At 33.7% G+C, this 22784-nt stretch overlaps 1 protein-coding gene across 1 annotated transcript; it reads right to left on the reverse strand.

The window, feature by feature from the left end:
• Positions 1-17887: 17887 nt before the first annotated feature.
• On the reverse strand, positions 17888-21193 carry LOC131619068 (uncharacterized). The gene is made up of 6 exons (XM_058890209.1): positions 20891-21193; positions 20535-20716; positions 19438-20399; positions 19240-19335; positions 18706-19137; positions 17888-18627 (listed from the first exon to the last, which is right to left on the reverse strand). The coding sequence occupies exons 1-6, from the start codon at positions 21191-21193 to the stop codon at positions 17888-17890; spliced, it is 2715 nt and encodes a 904-aa protein (XP_058746192.1).
• Positions 21194-22784: the final 1591 nt, after the last annotated feature.

Raw genomic sequence — 22784 nt, forward strand, 5'->3', positions numbered from 1 at the left:
TTAATATATGTTGCTTATTTGTTTTTTTTTGTAACAGGAGCGAGAACCGTTGAAAATGGTGAACCACGCCCGGAAGATTTTCAGTCTGTTTAAACCAACAGCTGAGTGGTTTAACGACCATGTGCGAGGTTCAGGGCTTAGCGGGCTCTGCATGACGGGGTACACCACCATCAGCACCGGCATGCAGGGGGCATTTGTGGAGTGCTGGCACAAGGAGACGTCCTCTTTCCACTTGCCAGTTGGGGAGATGACGATCACCTTGCATGACGTGCAGTGTCTTCTCCACCTACCGATTAGGGGGCCACTGTTGACCCACTCCAAGATCCAGAGGGTCGAGGCCATTGAGTGGATGACGCTCTATTTGGGCATGGAGCACGAGGTTGCTCACTTTGAGTGTGTCACGACATCTGGGCCTCATGTCCGGTTCACCACACTGAGCTGCTATTTTGAGCACCACCTGGACGCGGCTGCCGAGGCTGAGGGTGAGGGTGACGAGCTATTCACACAGTATCACCGCGATTGCGCTCTCCGGTGCTGGTACATGCATGTGGTAGGCGTTGCATGCTTTGTGGACAAGAGTGCCAGGTACGTCGACGTGACCTACCTCCGCTACTTCATGGACCTGGATACCGTTCACCAGTGGAACTGGGGGGCAGCTACTCTGGCATACCTCTACCAGAAGCTGAATGAGGCCTCCAACTGGAGGACGAGGCAGTTGGTCGGATCCTGCACACTACTTACGGTACGTTTTATTTTAACACATTATCGTATTTACTTATTTATTTATGTTTCATATTTATTTTTTATACATTATCGTGTTTGTGTTTCAGAGCTAGATCATCTCCTACTTCTCCCGCATCCACGGCTTCCGCTACGATCCTGCATACGTGGACGCCATGCCCAGGGCCGCCAGATACGCTCTCCAGAGGGGGAACGATGCGGTGGGACCATACCGTTTGTACTTGGACCGCACGATGCACGACGACGTCACCTGGAGGCCGTTCGTCGACTACGCTCAGATTGTCCCCTTTAACGACATTGCTTTATATTCAGGCTGGTTGGCATGCGGGACCGACATCATGGTCCGGTATCTCCCTGAGCGGTGCATGCGTCAGTTCGGATTCGTGCAGCGGATACCCAGGTCACCCTTTGGGGCTGCTCCCGACACAGTGACCCGAGTGCAGCTCACTGCCATATGGGCGGACTGGCAGCATCATGTGGTACCGCAGGAGTACCGTCTCACTCGGGTCACACAGGACTGGCACAGTGAGGAGGGGTACGTCACATGGTTCTACCGGGTGTCCCATCCTCTGCTGAGACCCGACGTTCCCGACGCTCCTAGGCCAGCACACGAGGAGATCCTGGAGAACCAGGAGGCCGAGGATGACCACGCCATTGATCTCATGCCGATCTGCCAGCGGATAGAGATGCTTGGGCGGGACGCGTTGGATCGAGGTATCGTTGATCAGGGCGGTCCAGAGGCAGTCGCCGTGATGGAGATGATCGTCACTGATGCGGCAGAGGAGGGCCCAGGGTGAGAGGGTTAGGCACACCCAGTAGTGGTCGAGTTTATTTATTTTTTGATTTTGGATTGTATCTTTCGGACAGTATTATTATTATTATTATTTTCGATTTGTATATATTATTTGGATTGGATTTATCATATTAGTATTTTCAGTTTATCTGTTGCTTATTTTATTTGGCGTTTGCGTTTAATTAAAATGCGAGACTGTTAAGAAAAAACATTAAAAAAAAACACAGTTTCTGCATAATTCGGAAGTTCATTTCCGAAGACACCCCCATGAGGTGTTTTCGAAAGTTCATCTCCGAAGACACCCCCCATGAGGTGTTTTCGGAGATGCACTTCCGAATTGTGGAAATTTTTTTAAAAAAAAGCGCTTCGGAAGTTCATTTCCGAAGTAGGGGTATTTTGGGATTTTCGCTGGGGGTGACCCCCATAGGGAGGTGGCTAAAGAAATTTTCATAAAAAATGAGATAGAAATGACATCTTCCATTGTATTGGTGAGTGTTTATGATATTGCAGCAAAGAAGGATGAACTAATAAGATTGACACTTCAATGTTTAAATGTTTAAATAAGAGAAGTACTAAAAAAACAGTTTGAAGAGAGAGGTTAAAATAAATAAAAAAAACCTGAAACTAGTGCGTGTGAAATTTATAAAGGATGACATTTTTGTTTAATAGGTAATTCATTAAAAAGGAGTATAAGGGATACTTCACCCAAATACAATCACCCTCTATAGCAAAGGAGGGGATTTGTGTTCCAAACCGAAAAATTACAATCGGGCGTAATAGTAACGTAAGAGGACATCCAAAACCAGGACCTAGAGACAATAACCGTCATGACTTCATTGAAACTAAATTCTGAATTAGAGAAGATGGTTTCGTTCCTTACCAGCCATAAGCTCCACGTGGTTGCGAGCCACACGATTGCTACTGAGATTCTAGACTTCATATTGCTTAACTTGTTCCAATGGTGAAAAAGGTTTTGCAGCTCCTCCTTTGACAGATTTAGGACGTTTCCCAGTCATAGAGAAATTCTCCTCCACACTCCATTCGTGATTGCACAGCTGACGAACAGATGCGGCCTAGATTCCAACTCTGATTCGCACAGGACGCAAGTTCTGTCCAGAGGTATGCCTCTCCGGTACAGGGAGACCTTTGTTGGTAATCTATTTGTGAGAAATCTCCAACCAAACAAAGCTATATTAGACGGCACCTTGACGCTCCATAGACTTTTTATAGCTTTCTGCAGAACTGGATCCGTTGCCACACTTCTCTCCTCCATGATGCTGTTGTAGTTGGAACTTGTTGAAAAATTACCCTCTTCACACAAACTCCACTCAAACTGGTCAAGCTCATACCTCTTTAATTCTTTGTTGTACAGGGCAACTTGGAATTCCTCCCAAACAGCCATTGGCAGCGTGTCCGGTTCTTCGACTAGGCTAGCACCATTCCAAATCCAATGATTTCCTTCCCACATACCGGCAGCAGCTATGTTACAATTTTTGTCGACCGCCCTTCCGTGAATTTCTGGAAAAGCTTCGCAAAGAGATTGTTCGCAAACCCATCTCGACTGCCAAAAAACTGTGTGTTCACCATTACCAACTAACACATTAACAGTACCTGCAAAATTACGGAGTCCTGCCAGAAAATTGGACTCGCAGTTTAAGAGATCTCTCCACCATATCGAGTCTCTTCTAGTTAAGACTGAAGCATTACCCACCTGAACCTTGGCCTTAATGTTCCCGTACCGACTGTTGAGAATTTTCACCCACGGTTTGTCCGATTCCTTTAGAATCCTCCATTTCCACTTATTTAACAGAGCTATGTTCATGACTTCAATATCCTTAACACCCAGACCTCCTTGTTCTTTAGTCTTGCACACTGTTTTCCATCTGGCCCAGTGAATCGATCTTGAATTCTCCTTTCTATTCCATAAAAAATTTCCTTGTAATTGACTCAGTTTTTTCAATACTTTCTTGGGCGCTCTGTAGAAGGATAACATGTAGATAGGTATTGCGTTCAGAACTGAATTGATCATCACCATCCTTCCCGCATGAGATAGTCTTCTACCCCTCCAAGCCTCCAGATTCTTTTTAACGTGCGAAATGACATCTCCCCACATCGACGAGTTCCTTGGATTTCCTCCCACCTTAACTCCAAGAAATTTAAAAGGTATCTCCTCTGTCTCACAGGCCAGAAAATTGGACGCCGCCTCCATCAACCAATCTCTCACACATATGCCGTATAACTTGCTTTTGTGGAAATTCACTTTGAGACCGGAAACTAATTCAAATCCGCGAAGGATAGATTTCAAACTCCACAAATTTTCACTATTTCCATCTAACTCCACCGCTTTATAAGTGAGTCTTGTTAAAACTTCCGTAGCCAAGACGAAGATGAAAGGGGATAGTGGATCCCCTTGGCGCAATCCTCGCTCGACTTTGAAATCCTTAGTTCGACTATAAAGGATGACATTGAAACCGCTTCTATTTAATCCAACACATTTGTATGGATCACTGTTCGACTATATCTAACTATGAGAGACAGGTTAGAGATTGGAATCACATGCTTTACGTATGATTTAGGTCTTATCAGTTCCTTAGTTGTTGTTTGTGCCTTCCACGATTGAACATTTGTCTGTGGACCTTGCAAACAACCCAAAACACTACCTTTTCTTTTTAGAAATAATATGTTAGCTAGATTCGATAATACTTTTTCTATTCCATATTATAAAAGAATATTTATTTTTTAAATTCATTTAAGCAATATCTCTTATTTATATTTAGTTAAGAAATCATTTGTTATGTAGTGTCATTAAAAAAAGTCTCAAAATCATTTATTTTTTTGTCTAGTAGTATAGGGGCTAAAATGCAGCGTTTAGAGGGAGAATGAAAATAAGACATGCAACTGGGGCGTGTGAAGTTTATAAAGGGTGGCACTAAAACTACTCCTACTTAATCCAACACATTGTACGAAACATTTTTCGATTATATCTGACGATGAGAGATAGACCAAAGACTAGGATCACATGCTTTGTGCTTGGTTTAGTTCTCACCTGTTCCCTACTTGTTGTTCGTGCCTTCTACGATTGGACAATTGTCTGCGGGCCTTGCGAACAACCCAGAACACTACCTTTTCTTTTTAGAAATGATATATTAGTTAGGTTCGATAATACTTTTCTCAATGTTTTAAAATTCAGTCTGAACCGGACGATTGGACCAGTCGAACAGGGAACCAAATGAGTCACCAGTCTAGTCTAATTGCTGGATCGGGTATGCTAATAAACTAGTGAAAGCTGGCTAAAACAGGTGAACTGGCATTTTTGACAAATCGACAGGTAAATGCTTGTTATTTTTCTCAAACATAACAACGCTATTTTGATTTTTTTTAAAATAAATTATTTGTAATTGTCATATCTTAAATCATATTTGACATGTTTTCAATCAAATCATATCATATACATTAATGTCACTACTAAAACAAATAGACTTTAATTATAAAATTAGTGAGAAAGTAAATTTCTCATTAGTTACAATGAATTTAATCAGGAAAAACAGTATACACAATTAGCTTGACATCATAGCATTTTTGCAAATACCACCATTCATCATACCTCCAAACTTAGAAGAAACTTTTGCTGACAAAGAGCACCCGGCATTGTCATCTTATCCATTTCATACTCCCCATTGGGATACTTCACTTTGGATAAGATCAATAATAAATTGCTAATGAGTAAATATTAGCAAAGAAATTTGTGAAGCAATTATTTCGTCACAAAAAATTCCACACAACTTACCTCATAATTAAAGTTGGTATGCCCTCTAAAACTTAAGTTTTGTTACTTGTCTCATTTATTATTATTTATTATTTATCGCCTAAAAAAAATTATTTAATTATTATTGAATTATTTTATGATAATATTTTCGATTTCATTAAACATTAATTTGGTCATTATCACATTTTAAATTACAAATTAAATAGTATACATAATTTAATATTGCATGTCTTGTATTTTGGGATGTACATAATATCACCATTAAATTATAAGAATAATAATAACTTGAGAACATTAAAAATTCTATTTTTATAATGAGTCAACTGCAATAAAAATAAATAAATTAAATATTAATTGAGTTCGGTCGGATTTAATTTTCAACAGGTCTAAAATAATCATTTAGATCCGACCGAAACAATTTTATATAAAAAGACAACGAGTCGGTCGATTTTAATCTGACGATTCAAACTGGTTCAACCCCACTACAAACTAAGTTCATAGGATTCAAGTTAGATTTAGAAAAAATTGTTTATTTTTAAACTAATTGTTAAATCAATGTATTTAGATTTTATATAGCTCAAATATATTGATTCTTTAATAAATTTAAAAATTAATTTTTTTTTATTAAAGGCCAAAATAAAAAACTTACTAAAGACTAAGATAAATATTTAATCCAATATTAATTTATAAAAAAATAAGATAGTTAAATAAATAAGAGAAAGTGCAAGAGTTCATCATAATATTTTTAATAAAGAAATATTCTATGCCTAATCTGTCTAATGGAGTACTATTTAAAAAAATATATATTATTCTCCTCTATTCAGTGTTTTAAAAATCGGATCGGACATCAAATCGGTGAGGGTACTAGGTCACTGGTTTATTGGTCGAACCACCAAGTCATTGGTCGAACCGCATGACTAAACCGGGTTAAACCAGATAACTCAGTTGAATAGACCGGTCGTTATTATAACAAAATTATATAAGTATAAAATCTGTCGAACCGGATAATTCAGTGTCTACAAAATATAATCAGCACTTAATGTTTTTGAAAATATCATACTATAAATAAATTCACAAGTTTATAGTTTAAATTCAAATTTTACACATAGGTATCACACACAATAAAATAGAACATAACTATAAAATATAATTGTAAGGGAAAGTTTAATCGCAATATAATCTAATTGAATAATTTATAACAAAATAATTTTATTGTCTATTAAATTTAATTTCAATAAAAAAATTGTTTCAATATTGAGATCTCCTTTTTCAATATCAAAAAATTATCGGTAACAAAATCAACCGCATCTGAAACAATTTTTTTATTTTTTTTTACTTTTTATTTTTTTTTATTTTTTTATTTTTTATTTTAATTTTTCATTAAAATAGTCAAAAAGACATTGTTTTAATTTTTTAAAATGAAAAAATTAAGAAATACATTTAAACCGCCGGTTCACAAAAATCGCCGGTTTTTCCGATTTTAGCGGTTTACACCGGTTTTGACCGGTTCACACCTGTTCAAAGACATTCCCGATCCAGCTATTGAACTAGACCGGTTACCTGGCCGGTTCCCAATTCGACCAATCCGGCCGGCCGGTCCGATTCGATTTTTAAAACACTGCCTCTATCTCTTTCGCTGTTTTTAAAACACCCTTAAAGATACTAGTATAGATTAGATTAAAGGATACCAAATCATAAGTTAGCCTACCTTTTGATAGGAAAGAAAAAAATTATTTAGTGCATTATTAGTATTGTGTTTTGAATTATGGATGTGTACATTATTATTAATATTGAAATTGACCGGGAATATTTTGCTGTTAGGCATCTTTGGCAAACGGTTGAGAAAGGCCTTCATTCTAATCAAGAGAGTCAACATAGTAGCTTGCAAATTACAACATGTGCTCATTATCGTTATATGATGATGACGTCTATATATGGACCTATTCACATATTATATATAATAGATGATGTCTATGGACCTACTCACATATTCTATATTTTCTTTTAGAATTTATCTGGACGTCCATATAGGATAAAAAAATATTTTTAAAATCCTAAAATATCCTTCAAACATGTATATTTGGACACATTTAAAAATATATTTAAAATTTCTTTTGATTTTATTTGAAAAAATATTTATATATAATAAATTTATAATATAATTAAAGTGAATTATTATTAACAAAGAATAATTTAAATATCAATTATTAAAAATAAGAAATAAAGAAATTAAATAAAATTTTAATTTTATAATAATTTATATGTCACAAATTTTTAAAATCATAAAAAAAAAATTTAAATGACTACAATATTACGCATTATAATTAATAAAATTATCATGTTAAAAATATCCTCCTATTAACATTATAATTTTTATAGTGAAGATTCATTTTACTTCTTCACAAAAATTAGAGAGGCCAAATTAATCCCTAGAAAAAAAAAGAGTCTCTATTTAATTTCTTATAATATTTAACCGACTCGTATTAATCCCTATATTAATATTTTTTAAATCGTTTTTTTTACTTTTAAATCGTGACTAGACTGTCTATGTGCATTATTTTTATTTACGTGAACTTATTGTTTTTATTTTCAAAGAAAGATGCAAAAAGACTATGTTAATATTTTTTTAAATCAATTTTTTTCTACTTTTAAATCATGACTAGACTGCATATGTGTATTATTTTTATTTACATGGACTTATTATTTTTATTTTCAAAGAAAGATGAAAAAAAATAAAAATTTTACACCAAGCAAGAGTTAAACCAAGAACCCCTAGGTCAGTAAACAATATGCTTTACCACTATATTAATATATTTTCTTTGATTTATCTTACACATAACACTTATATCAATACATTTTTTCATTATTTTTTAATTATTAGCAATACTTTATACATTCTGGTGCAAAATTTTTTTTCATCTTTCTTTGATAACTATATAAAATTAAAATAAACAAAAAAATAATTGAAAACAAAAATAATAAGTCCACGTAAGTAAAAGTAATAAACATAGATAGTCCATTCACGATTCAAAAGTAAGAAAAAATCAGTTTGAAAAAAATATAAACAGAAGGACTAATACGACTCGGTTAAATTTTGTAAGAGATTAAATATGGACTCTTTTTTTCTTAGGGATTAATTTGACCTCTCTAATTTTTGTGAAGGACTAAAATGGGTCTTCACTCTAATTTTTAATTTATATTAGCTTTTTTTCTTTAACTAATTTTATATGAAAATAATGTGTTGATTTTAATACTTAATAGGTTGATATTATTATTATATCTTGATTATAATGTTATATATTTAATTATATATTTTGATTAATACAATTAATTATACTATTAATAAATTGATTCACATTGATTTTAATTTTTTTTAACAAATATTGGTTTATTTTGGATATGAATATCTAAAAAATCCCAACACCAAAAATGAGTTATTTCATAAATGCATCTCCGAAGACACCAAAAATTATGAATTTGGTGCGTTTAGAGATGCATATCCAAATTCTGAGGGCAAAAAATGAATTTCTCCAGATATCCCTAAGAAGAGACCTGAGTCTATAAAGAAATTCTCATTTTTTTTGTTTTAATAAATTCCAACATATTGAGATAATTCCTTCAATTGATTGTATTAGAAAATAAAAGTAAGATAAAATCATGTAAAGAAAAAATAGAATTCAATATTGTTAGTGCGTGAGGCACTTTTAGTGAGGAGAGAAAGAGAGAATAAATAAAATAAGAATTATATTATTAAATTGAATTGTACAAATAATGATACAGACTATGACTATTTATATACAACCCTGATTAGACTTGGGCTTACACAACTTGGACTATATTTGATATTATCATATTAGATTATATTTGATATTATATTAATAATATCAATCCCAATAATATATCAACAAATCCCAATAATATCTCAACATACCCTTTATAATCCAAGTTGTCGAACAACTATAAAAATAGTCAATCTGAACTATTCTTAATTTCTTTCTCAAATTTAGGAATTTGTCGATCTTCAATCCTTTAGTGAAAATGTCAGCCAACCGTGCTTCACTCGAGCAATGCCTAACTTCAAGTTCACCTAGATTTACCTTTTCCCTCAGGAAGTGAAATCTAGCTTCGATATGCTTACTCCTTCCATGTAGAAGTGGATTCTTCGTCAAATTTATGGCTGACTTGTTGATTATTTGCAACACAAGAGGTTTCTTCACTTTGACCTCCATTTCTTCAAGTACTGATCCGATCCAAATTGCTTGACATGTAGCATAGGATCTTGCTATATATTCAGCTTCGCACGATGATAGTGCCACCACAAGTTGTTTATTTGAACACCATGAAATAGGGGCACCAAATACTTGAAAGAAATATCTAGTTGTGCTTCTTCGATCTTCCTTATCTCCGTACCAATCATCATTTGTTTCTTCTTCATGTGTTACACTCTTGGTTCACTCATGTATCTGCTCACTAATCTGACTGTGAAACCTATATCAGATCGACTGTTGCACACATATCTCAGAATTCTGATAATTTACTCGAACGAAGTTACATCGACCTTGTATTCCTCTCCATGCTTCTCCAACTTCAAGTTTGTTTCGACAGGTGAGGATGTAGGATTCGAGTCATCCATTTTGAATCTCTTGAGTATCTCTTTGACAAACTTCCTTTGATTCACCACCATACCTTGCTTCGGCATTTGAAATTCCATGCCTAGGAAATAAGATAATTTTTCCATATCTGAAATTTTAAATTCCTTCATCATCTCTTTGAACTTCAACAAGTTCTTCAAGCTATTTCCAGTTACCAGCAAGTCATCGACATATAAACAGATGATTGTTATATTTTGTACCATAACCTGAACATAGACACTATACTCAGCTTTGCATTTGACAAATCCTAATTCGACTAAGTATGAGTCAATCTTCTTGTTCCATGCCCTAGGTGTCTTCTTGAGACCATAAAGCGTTTTGTGCAACTTATATACTTTACTCGTTTCCTTCTGAATCACAAAACCAAGAGGTTGTGTGACATAGACCTCTCCGTCTAAAAGACCGTTCATAAATGTTGACTTCACATCTAAGTGAAATGTCGATCAACCTTGGTTGCATGCCAATGCTACCACTAGTCGAACTGTCTCCAATCTTGCTACTGGAGCAAATACTTTAGAGTAGTTGAGCCCTGCTCTTTGAAGAAATCCCCGAGCTACTAATCTTGCTTTAAGTCTTGCTATCAGTATTTTGTTTCAGTTTGAACACCTACTTTCGTTGATAGCTTTTTTATGTGTTGGTAATTCGAATAACTCCCATGTGTTATTTCTCTCGATTTCCTATAACTCTTAGACCATAGCTAACTTCCATTGTTGAATCTTTAAAGCCTCGTTGTAGTTGATTGGTTCAACACCTGCAAGTAAAGCAAAATGAGCTAATTCTCCATCTGGTGTGACTTCATCATCACCAGCTACTTCATAGTCCTGAAGTCTTGCCGGAAGAATTCGAGTTCTTTTAGGTCTTTGGCTTGTAGCAGTCACACCTTCTTCTATTTCAACTGTGTCAAGAATGTTGGCAACTGCTTCGACTTCGATTAGAGTTTCGACAATTGCATCAACTTTCGACTTCAACAGTTTCTTCTTCAAAGTTAGAGCTCATCAATGACTTATTGATTGAATTACTCGATTTCCAATCCTATGCAAAATTTTCATCAACCATAATATCTCAACCTTCTGCTTGCAACAAACTATTATCAGCAAGTTTTACCTTACTCTTGTTTTATTCGTCGAAATCTTCCAACCACACCTTTAGACCATTCATGTGATTCGAGCAGCCTAAATTGAGAAACCAGATCTTGGATTCGACTTGGTTATCTACAACAACAGCCATAACCACCATATCTTCATAATCATCTTAATCTTGGCGTGGAAGGTTCGCTCATTCGTCCTTGCCTTTTGACGATCCATTGTTTTTCTGTACCCATAATGTTTAGACAAGTGATCCCACTTTTCACAGTGATAGCACTGAACAAATTTCTTATCTTCTTTGTCCTTTCAATAGTTTCCTCCTCCACTTTTTGAGGATTCAAAAGTTATATCTTCGACATGCTGCTTGTGAAGGTTCGACCAAGGCTTCTTGCCCCAAGTCTCGTCAAATTTGACTTTGAATTTGTTGGAACCACCATTCTTTTTCCATGTCTGAGCCTGCAAAGCTTGCACCGAATCTTGAACTTCTTTCCTTTCAACAATCCTAATCTCATGCGCTTCAAACAAACCAACCAAATCTTCCAGTTTTAGGATTTCAAGTTGATTGGATTCTTGAATAGCTACGATAATTTGATCAAAGTGAAAGATTAACATACGCATTACCTTATCAACTATCATCTTATCAGTTAGGGGTTCACTACAACCCTTCATGAGACGGACGATTTTCTGCACCTTCGACACATACTTTACAACCTTTTCGTCTTCTCCCATCGACAACAGTTCATATTATCGACGCAAGGTCTGCAACTTGACAACCATGACTTTCTCACCTCCTTCATAATATTGGACAAAAATATCCCATGCCTCCTTCGTTGATTTAGCGTGAGATATTGTGTCGAAATTTGCAGTATCAACCGTCGTTTGAATGCAATAGGCAGCCTTACAATCCTTCTTTTTGGCTTCAGCGTGGGCAATTTTCTGTGCGTCTGATGCATTTATAGTCAGCACAGGAACTCCATTAGTAACCACTTCTAGGATTTCTTGAAAGCCACACAGAAATTGCATCTATTTTCTCCAACGAATCCAATTCTTGCCGTCAAGCATTGGAAGCGAATTTGGAATGCCGTTAGTACCGTTCATCTTTGCAGCGATTGATTCACGTTCCTTGAAAACAAGATCTCTAACGTGACGTTCTCAAGAACAATAACCTGCTTTCAAAAGTTCAGGCTTTGATCAAGTTAATTTAGTTTCATAAAAGACTTTTGGTCGGATCTTAAATTAGATTCATAAAAATTTAGTTTGTCATTCGAGCTTTAACTCATGTACATTATCTAGTTATTCCATTTTTAAATACATTTTAGAAAAATAAACTTATTAGATACAAAATATAAAAGCATAATATACTCATTTTATGTGATTATAATATTGATTTTATCATTAAATTTTATAAATAAATAAATCAATACAATAAAAAATTTCCATTGTTAATTATGTACCGAAAGTTTTGATTTATTCAAAATCTAATAATATATATATATATATATATATATATATATATATATATATATATATATATATATATATATATATATATATATATATATATATATATATATATCCTAAAGTTCGATGTAAAACAAGTATTTTAGAGCATATATTTACAAGATTTTCAACAAGTTGAGTATGTTTCTTTTGTAAAATCCTATACTTAAGTTAAGACTATATGCTCTATTTTTGGTTTTCCTTACTCAAATTTTACATTAATATGTATGTGAATAAGAGACAATTAAAAATGGATAAATAAGAAGAAAATAATATCATAAAATTCTTGTCTTCATGACCAGAAACAAAAACAAAAAAATCACTAGTGTGGTTGGATAAACTATGCATATCGATCTGGAGGAGTCGAATTAAAATTATAGTCCATGTCCCTAAGATTTTTTGTTGACAGGTTTGATCTAAAAGCCTAGAGCCTTTTACCCGTCGCCATTAGAAAAAAATTTATTTCTAGACTACTTAATGTATTTTGTAACATTGTGCAAATATAGATACGTGTGTTAAATAATACAAATAGATTAGTTACGTATGACAATGAAAAATATATTTACATTAGTATGTTACCTATATGTCTTCCCAAACAAGGTGGTGGTAATTGACCAATATTTTAATTTCACGTTTTGAACTTCAATGTGAAAAACTGATTGGAACTATCCGAAAAAACTGAGAGTCCAATAAACATCCTCAATTTTACTCCACTTTGTTTAATGAGTTGAGCTAACTCATTCTAATCAACCTTAAATAACAAAAGAGTACATTAAATTTGATTAAAATCAACGACCTAGTCCAAAAGATTAGCCTAATTTTTTAATTATGAATGTAAACAAAAGAGTTACCTTCGTCTTTATACTCTTACTTTTAACTTTTTGAATTTCTATCATTTGGGTTGGGCCATGAAGTGTTATTATCACTATCTAAGGAAATAATATCATTATTGCGATGTGAAGGATCAAAATATTTATTTACCTATAAACATATATAAGATCAATTTAATCAAAATTTGTTATGAATAATAAAATAAAATAAAAAAGAAAATTTTATCCCAGAAAAATCTATCCACCTCCAATTTGGTGCCAAAAATTTTAATTTACTTGAAGTCTAAGAAACTATCAATGGTCATATATCCTAAAGTTCCAATGAAAAATGATAAACTATATATTATATACAACAATAAAAAATATGTAAAATTTTATGAGCTCAAAACATAATTTAAACGTCTAAAACCTAATTTTTCACAATGTTAGTAACAATCATCTAAACAATATATGCTTACGCGTAATAACCTAAACATTATATGTACTAGATCGCCAACCCGTGCTTCGCACGGGTATATTAGAAATAAAACTACATATTTTATAATAGTTGATATTTAATTTTTTATTTACATATAAAATTATCTTGTAGGCCATTTAGGTTATATTTGAAATTATTTTATTAAGTTTTTTAATGTGAAAGACAATAAATTAGATTTGTTTTACTTTTAAGTTAATAATATATGAGATTAAATAATACATATTTATATTATAACTACTTACTTAGTCAAAATATGTAGACCTTTATTTATAAGAAATCGTAAAATTTATCTTAAAAATTTATAAGATAAATTTCATGATTTCTTAAAAATATCATTTTATGAACATCATTCACCCAAATAATGATTGTAAAATATACAAAATTAAGATATAATTATCATCATCTAAATTTATGTAATAAAAAAAATTAAATTTTCAAATGACTTACTTATCATTATAATATTATTAATATTTCCGGTCCTAACAGAATCACATGAAAGAACATCACACAATTGAACCATTATAAAACCAAATAACCAAATAATGGGTGCAATTACCGTGCATAGATTATTATGGACCCTTGGATCAAATTCTAGACATCAATTGTTATTACACTAGTGCAGAAAGTACTTTTTACATCGGGTATGGACCCGAAGTAAAGCCAGACGATGTAATAAGTCTGACATTTTACATCGGGCCAAAGCCCGATGTGAAACATTAGCATACCACGTCGGTTGAATTCAGATGTCTGATGTGAAAGATAATGCAATTTTTTATTAAACAAAAATATGCACCATATTTTACATCGGGTTTTCATTGTGCCCGATGTAATAGACGACCTTTTACATCGGTTTTTAGAAAGACCCGATGTGAAAAATCATGCCATTTTTTATGCGCCATATTTTACATCTGGGTGTGCATTTTACCCGATGTAATAGAGTATATTTTACATCGGTTTTTAATACGGCCGGATGTAATATCTTTTCTGGTTTTTAGCATAATTTGATTGTTATTCCAATTTTCCCTATTTTAACCTGTAACTTTTTTACCTAATTTTCAATATAATACACAAATACCACACAGACCAATGTAAGGTCGCTACTTTGCACATTTTTCCCACAACACACAGACCACATTTAATTGCACCAAATAGCTAAGATATATGCATATATATTCGTCAAACTATTCAAAAGTATTAATTTAGGATACACAAGTGTACAAAATGATAAGAAAAGTTTACACACATTTTCTACTACAAAATAAAAACACTAAACATAAAGTTATTCTTTATATAACTCAAAGAAACATTTTGCCCAACGGAGTCGCAAATCATACAAATCTTCTTGTGTTAATTTTGTAGGATCATCAAATACCTACAATACGTAAATGTATAATATAGAGTTATTCTTTGAAAATTATCATTAAGTTGCAAAACGCGAAGTAAATAACAAATTAAAGTTATTTTTTTACCTGCATCCAAGATCCAATTATATTTGCAGAGACAATGTCCAACATATTTTTCATCACATAGTATCCACAATCATTAGAGTTATGTTGTTTCCTTGTCTACAAATGAAAAACATAATTATTGAATAATTATCATAAAATTAAATATAGAATTATAATTTACATCACACTTACATTGGGTCTATGCCATGTAGCCTTTTTTCTATTTCCATAATTTGCAAATTGATGAACCTCAAAAGCACTAATTTAAAAAAACCATTTAAAGCCACATAAAATATGAAATTACTTATCAATATCAATATAAAAGATAAAGTTTCTTTGAAAGATAAACTTACGTCGAAACAATTTTCTTCGTGTCTTTATCAATACCACGATGAAGTGAACAAAAGACGACCACAATATTGTCTCTTGGACACATGACTATTAATTGCCAATGATCTCTGCACATGTGTATGAAAATACAAAAGTCACATAAAATATCTATGTTATATATCAAAATTAAAAAATAAGAAACCGAATTTCATAAAAACTTACCCATGAATAAGTGATAGGAGGTGGCAAACTCTGTCTTCCTTCATTAACTTATCTTGTATGTAATTTCTAACCTTTGTTGCAGAACTTGGGACATCATCATAATATATACACATAGCAGGGTCCATAAATCCATACACTTCTGATGATGAATTATCAATACATAAACGAAGAATATACCTAAATAATTTTAAAATAAACATTAGATTCGAAGTGATGATATATATATATATATATATATATATATATATATATCCTATTAATAGATATTGAAAGTAATAAAAAAAGAAAATGTACTTACGTGCACCAAACTTGCAGAATAGACACGTCAAGCCAATGAAAACCCACAAAAAACTCTCTAATACACTTAGCTGATATATAAAAATTAATGGCAGATATACAATGACTTAATTCGATTTCCAAGTGTCTGTCAACCATTTTCACAACCATGAGTAGCAATCTCTGAACATCGTCAACTTCCACACCTTTTGTGCTTCCTTTTGCAGCTGAACAACTTCCTTTTCCGCTTCCTTCGACAACTTCCATTTTTTCAATGCATTTATTATCATCTGTGCTTTGCGACAAACCCATAGACTTAAGTGTCTCCATAAAAGATTGTTGCATTGCCTTACGCTCTTCAACCAACTTTTGATTAAAATCAGTTCTAAGTTTTGCTTCAAATTTTGATGAAAGTTTTTCAAGTTGTTCATTTACATCTATGTGTTGTCCTTGACGTGAAGAAGACCTTCCAAAGTAAGTGCTTTGTTTATGGTGTTTTCCAACACCACGAACACGACCGCCATGCTCAGATGTTCCAAGGGCTGCTGTTAAGATATCGTTACGTCCATGTGGAACAAAGACACCTTTTCCAACTTCTTCAACTAGAGAATCCTACAAAATGCAAAAACCACAACTAAATTCAATAGTTTTTAAATAATCACAAATATAATGATACGTGAAGCAATTTCCAAGTTTTACTGACAGATTTCTCCGCAACAGCTTGTGTAGACTTTGATGTGTATTCTCCTCCTTTCTTTTGTCGTGCTCTCTTCCATGACTCATGGCGTGACGGTGGAGATGGACTACCATTATCATCTAATGTAGAATCATCTCTTGATGATATCCTTTCATTTTTAATTGTCTCCTTGAGCGTGCGATACCCTCCACGAGATAATACATGTGGGTATACATTCTTAGCCACATTCTCTCTACCCTTTCGACTTTTTTCCTATTAATTATAAAATCAAACAGTTACCACTAAACATAATAAAAATGTTATTAAAAAAAACCCAAATATAACTCCTACTAACCTTAAATTCTTGGGTATCTCGAGACTTTAGAAACTCTTCTCATACTTCTTTTTTAATAAAATTATATCTGACATATGCAGGAGCGAGATCTTTTTTGGGATTATTAACATACTCGTCTGTGAGTTGTATCTTAAAACCTCTCCATCTCTTTCCATCATATTTAATCCATTCCTTCTTCAACGTATCCTTGATTTTACCATCCGTGTCTTTAACACACCAATCTGAAATAATGAAATGAATCTACACATACAATATATGGCATATGTTAGCATATATGTGATTATAAAATATAATAAAGTGTTGAATTTAAAATACCTGAACATCATTCCATATAGCGTCTTTTATTCCTTTATCTATGTCTTTCCACTCATCTTTCAAAATACTACATCTCTGTCGAGCAAGAGATGTTATGTAACTCTTAAAATTTGCAGCATTTTTACCAACACCAGTACATTCATAAGTTCTTTGATCAAACTCGACCTTTAACTTTTCACCCGTTTGATGAACTTTGTCAATTTGTGTCATCAAAGTTGGACCTCTAACTCTTTTTTTATTAGGATTACCAGATGAAGAGGACTTCTCGGTTGAATCAGCCATGTATCTGTTTGAACAAAAATAAAATAATTAGAAATCAAATTAAACACAAGATAAAAACAAATAGACATAAAATTAGGCACAAAATAAAAACAAATAGAAATCAAAGAAATGTCGAATTAACTTATAAAAAACACATTACTAGTTCTCCCATATCCCTTCTTCATGATCTATGTGAATAACATGCACATCATCCTCTACATCTTCTTCAATGAAGGTAGGCACATTTGTTGAGAAAGGAGGAGTTTCGGAAATATCAAGATTCGCATCTTGATTTTCATCACTACCATGCACCTTTCCTTGTAGAACAACTGACCACCTTTTATTACAAGGATCTGTGACATAAAAAACTTGTTTTGCTTGAGATGCCATGATGAAAGGTTCGTCCGTATAAGCTAACTTGCTAAGATCAACCAATGTAACTCCAAATTCTTCGATTCTTACACCACTATTGATATCAACCCATTTGCATTTAAATACAGGAACTTTAAACCCAACATAATCATCTTCCCAAATCTCTTCAATCACCCTAAAGTAGGGTGTAGATGCCATAACCGAGTTTTTATCTTTAGCACTAGAGAAGTGCATGGACTCGGCCACAATCATAACCCCGCTATTTTGCGTGGTATTACGGTCATCCTTTTCCTTTGTATAAAAGGAAGTTTTATTAATATCATATCCACTCCAAGTTATTATGTTGCATTTAGGCTCATAGGACAACCACTTAATTGTTTTTGAAGCACTATCATCACCAGCAATTTTTTCTTTAAACCACTCAGAGAAACTCTTATTATGCTCTTTTAACAACCCTCTTTCACTCATCTTGGGGTACTTTTTCTTTATGATGCTTTTGTGAACAGATAAGTAAGGTTGAACTTCATCTGTATTATTCAATATATACAAATGCGCTTAAACAACCACATCAATACTTAAGCTCTTGATCTTTAAACCTTGTGTACCCACACCCTCACATCTTCCATCATGAGGAGACTTGGGAACCCCTACAGCATTCACTTCCGACAAATAGTTAGAACAAAACTCAATTTCTTCTTCTGTAATGTACCTCTCAATAATCGATGCTTCCGGACGGTGTGGGTTCTTGGTATACCCTTTTCGGATCTTCATGTATTGCTCTATTGGATACATCCACCGTAAAAATATTGGACCATATAATCTAATCTCCCTTACTAAATGAACAATCAAGTGAACCATAATGTCAAAAAATGAAGGAGGAAAAAACATCTCTAATTGGCACAAGATAACTGCAGCCTCATTTTCCAAATCTTCTAACTTTAATGGATCAATGGCTTTGCAACAAATTGCATTGAAAAACAGGCGCAACCTAGTTATAGTCTTCCTAACATTGTTAGGTAATATCCCACGAATAGCCACTGGTAGTAGTTGTTGCATTAAGACATGACAATCATGAGATTTTAAGCCAACTAATTTGAGATCTTTAACCGATACAAGCCTCTTGACATTTGATGAGTAACCATGCGGCACTTTGATATTTTCTAAACACTCACAAAAACTTAATTTCTCTTTTTTTGACAAAGTGTAGCAGGCAGGAGGAAAATACCTCTTGTTACCTACATAATGTTATCATCAATAATTTCAACAATTAAAGTTATGGACATGTTATTTTAACATCAAAAGGTAACAATAGCTTAATTTGAACAAATAGTTGGTACCTATATATTGTGGAGTTAGCTCTTCTCGTATACCCATCAAGCCCAAATCTAGACGAGCATTAATACCATCCTTTGTCTTGCCTTGAATGTTGAGAAGTGTCCCGATTACACTATCACATACATTTTTCTCCACGTGCATCACATCAATACAATGTCTTACCTCAAGACTAGACCAATATGGAAGATCGAAGAAAACAGACCTCTTTTTCCATATATTTTTCACAATAGGCCGCTTTTGGTACTTTCCAAAAACAACAGTAATGCCTTGTTGTCGTTGATAAACTTCCTCTTCAGTTAAGGGCTTTGGAGCAACACCATACTCTTGTTCCCCATTGAAAGCTTTCCGCAATCTACGATATGGATGATAACGATTTAGAAATTTTCGATGCCCGAGATAAACAGTCTTCTTTCCTTTTTCAAGCTGATGGTAACATGTGTCTTTTTCACATATAGGACACGCTTTATGCCCTTTAACTTTATACCCAGACAAATTGCCATATGCCGGAAAATCATTGATGGTGCAAAACAACATGGCACGCATATTGAACTGTTCACCAGAATGCGCATCGAAAACATCCACCCCTTCCTCCCACAACACTTTTAAATCATCGATCAGTGGACTTAGATAAACATCTATGTCACTTCCTGGTTGTTTTGGGCCCGAAATCATCATGGATAACATCACATATTTACGCTTCATGCACAACCTAGGAGATAAGTTGTAAATCATCAGAAGAACAGGCCAAGAAGTATGGTTAGTATTTAGAGTACCAAATGGATTCATTCCATCAGTAGAAAGTCCAAGTCTAAGGTTTCTGGACTCTTTGCCAAGAAACAAAGAATCTATTTTCTTCCATTGCAAAGAATCAACTACATGGCGGATTTGTCCATCACATTTTCTTTCTTCTGCATGCCATCTAAGATTCTTTGCATCGTTTGCATTAGCGAATAATCTCTTGAACCTGAAAATTATTGGTAGGTATCATACCACTTTCGCGGGAGGACCCTTTTTCACCTCATCATCGTCACTAGATTCACCATGTCTCTTTTTGTAGCGTGACGCCTTGCACTTCGGACAATGGTTATAGTTTACATACTCTTTTCTGTATAATATGCAATCATTAGGACATACATGTATCTTTTCATACTCCAAACCCATCGGACACAGTATTTTCTTCGCCTCGTAATAACGACTTGGCAGTACGTTACCTTTTGGAAGCATTTGTGTCAATAATTCAAGCAATTTGGTAAAACTTTTGTCAGTCCACCCGTTAATTGCCTTCAGATTAAACAATTTTAACACGGCTGACAAACGTGTAAAATTTGTGCATCCCGGGTACAAAGGTGTATCCTTGTCATTGCATAAACTATCATACGCATGTTCCCTCTTAAACGAATCTTGTCAAATATCACACATCATGTCTTCTAGACGATCATCCATTTCTACACTAACATTATCTCTTTGGGACACATTTGAATTTTCTACCACTTCACTGTGCCATATCCATTGTGTATAGTTTTGACAAATCCCTTCACAAATTAGATGATCAATGATTTTTTTCTTACTAAGCTTTGGTTCTTTATTTGCACAACGAACACATGGACAGAAAAAAAGCGTAGGGTGACTATCTTCAGCATTACTTTTAGGAGGAGGAAGATCTTTTTTAGCATTACTTTCAGCAAACTCTAGAAATTCCATCACCCCATGTTCGTACTCATCACTTAATCGATTAACTCTCATCCAACTACGATCCATACCTACAACGTAAACTTAATTAATACTTAGAATAAATTCTAAGTATAGTATTTATATAATATCAAATAATTGTTATAGCATATGTTATGAGGGACAACACTTTAGGCTCACTAAAGTATTCTTTTAATTAATACTTAGAATCAATTCTAAGTATATACTCATTTTGTAATATATATATATATATATATATATATATATATATATATATATATATATATATATATATAATTGTTAAATCATATGTTATGAGGGACAACACTTTAGGCTCACTAAAGTATTCTTTTAATTAATACTTAGAATCAATTCTAAGTATAGTTTTTATATAATATCAAATAATTGTTATAGCATATGTTATGAGGGACAACACTTTAGGCTCACTAAAGTATTCTTTAAATTAATACTTTCAGCAAACTGTAGAAATTCCATCACTTTAGGCTCACTAATTTTAATTTGTAACCTTTAATCACTTTTCCTAAGGAAGCACTGAATTATTTTATCAATTTTCAAAGGCAGTGAATTATAATATAGAGCCGTTGTTTAATACTTTTCCTTATTTTATTCAATGATGATAACCAAGAATTATGAAGGGGACATGATAATATAGCTTAGTAAACAAAATAATGAAAAGGGAATATGGTGGTAAGATATTGTTATATTACATGATAGCTGTGTTGTATGATATGTAATGCACCTATCTTTTTTGTAAGCATTTCTAATGCATAATGAGTACTCGTCTGATCCTCATAAAATGTCCTAGCTAGCTAACATGTTTTGCTTGAATTGTATACATACCCCACTGATCTTTCATAAGTTCCCCAAAGGATGAAACACAAAAGCTCAATTATTTTGTACTGTTTTTAACTATAAGGCTCAATTTTTTGTATTACAAGTAAAAATATTATACATTTTTTGAGAATCATTTTAGTAACAGTAAAATGATAGCAAGATAATGTAGTAGGTTACCTTAGAAAGAGGAGGCAAGTGGTGGTGGTGACGGCGGAGGAAGGGTGGCGGCGGAAGAACCTGGTTGGAGTGACGGACGAAACTGGGTGACGGCGGAAGAAACAGTAGTCGATGGTGGTTACGACCGAGGAAGGGTGAGGCGGTCGTCGCGTAGGAAGGGATGTCACGGCTGAGGCGGACGTCGCGGAGGAAGGGTGAGAAATAACGCAGAAAGAAGAAAATAGTAGAAGGGACGGCTGAGAAATAACGCAGAAAGAAGAAAATGAAATGTTTGAGTATAGTTAGGGTTTTAGTGGAAATGGGCACTTTTCCCATCGGTGGAAATATGGGCTGATGTAACAGGCTTTATAAATTATTTTCGTTTTAATTACAACTTTGCCACCGCATTATGTTTTCCCATCGGTGGAAATATAGGCTGATGTAAAAGCCCAATTAGTAAACTTTTCCCACCGGGTTATTATTAGCACCGATGTAAAAGGCTTTATAAACTATTTTCATTTTAATTACAAGTTTGCCACCATATTATTTTTTCCATCATTGGAGTTAAATGTCTGATGTAAAATCATTAAATCATATTTTTTCACATCAATTTATTATAAAACCTGATGTAAAATCCTTTAAGAAATAT

This window comes from Vicia villosa, linkage group LG7 (assembly GCF_029867415.1).
Source record: "Vicia villosa cultivar HV-30 ecotype Madison, WI linkage group LG7, Vvil1.0, whole genome shotgun sequence".
In the NCBI taxonomy this organism is placed as follows: Eukaryota; Viridiplantae; Streptophyta; class Magnoliopsida; order Fabales; family Fabaceae; genus Vicia; species Vicia villosa.

What these genes read in the sequence shown, in the direction of transcription:
- LOC131619068 (XM_058890209.1), bottom strand. Translation starts at nt 21,193, where the DNA reads ATGGATCGTAGTTGGATGAGAGTTAATCGATTAAGTGATGAGTACGAA. An exon ending in GCTAACTCCACAATATATAG is followed by an intron (nt 19,336 to 19,437) that starts GTACCAACTATT and finishes AACATTATGTAG; the next exon opens with GTAACAAGAGGTATTTTCCT. An exon ending in TGGAAGATGTGAGGGTGTGG is followed by an intron (nt 18,628 to 18,705) that starts GTACACAAGGTT and finishes TGAATAATACAG; the next exon opens with ATGAAGTTCAACCTTACTTA.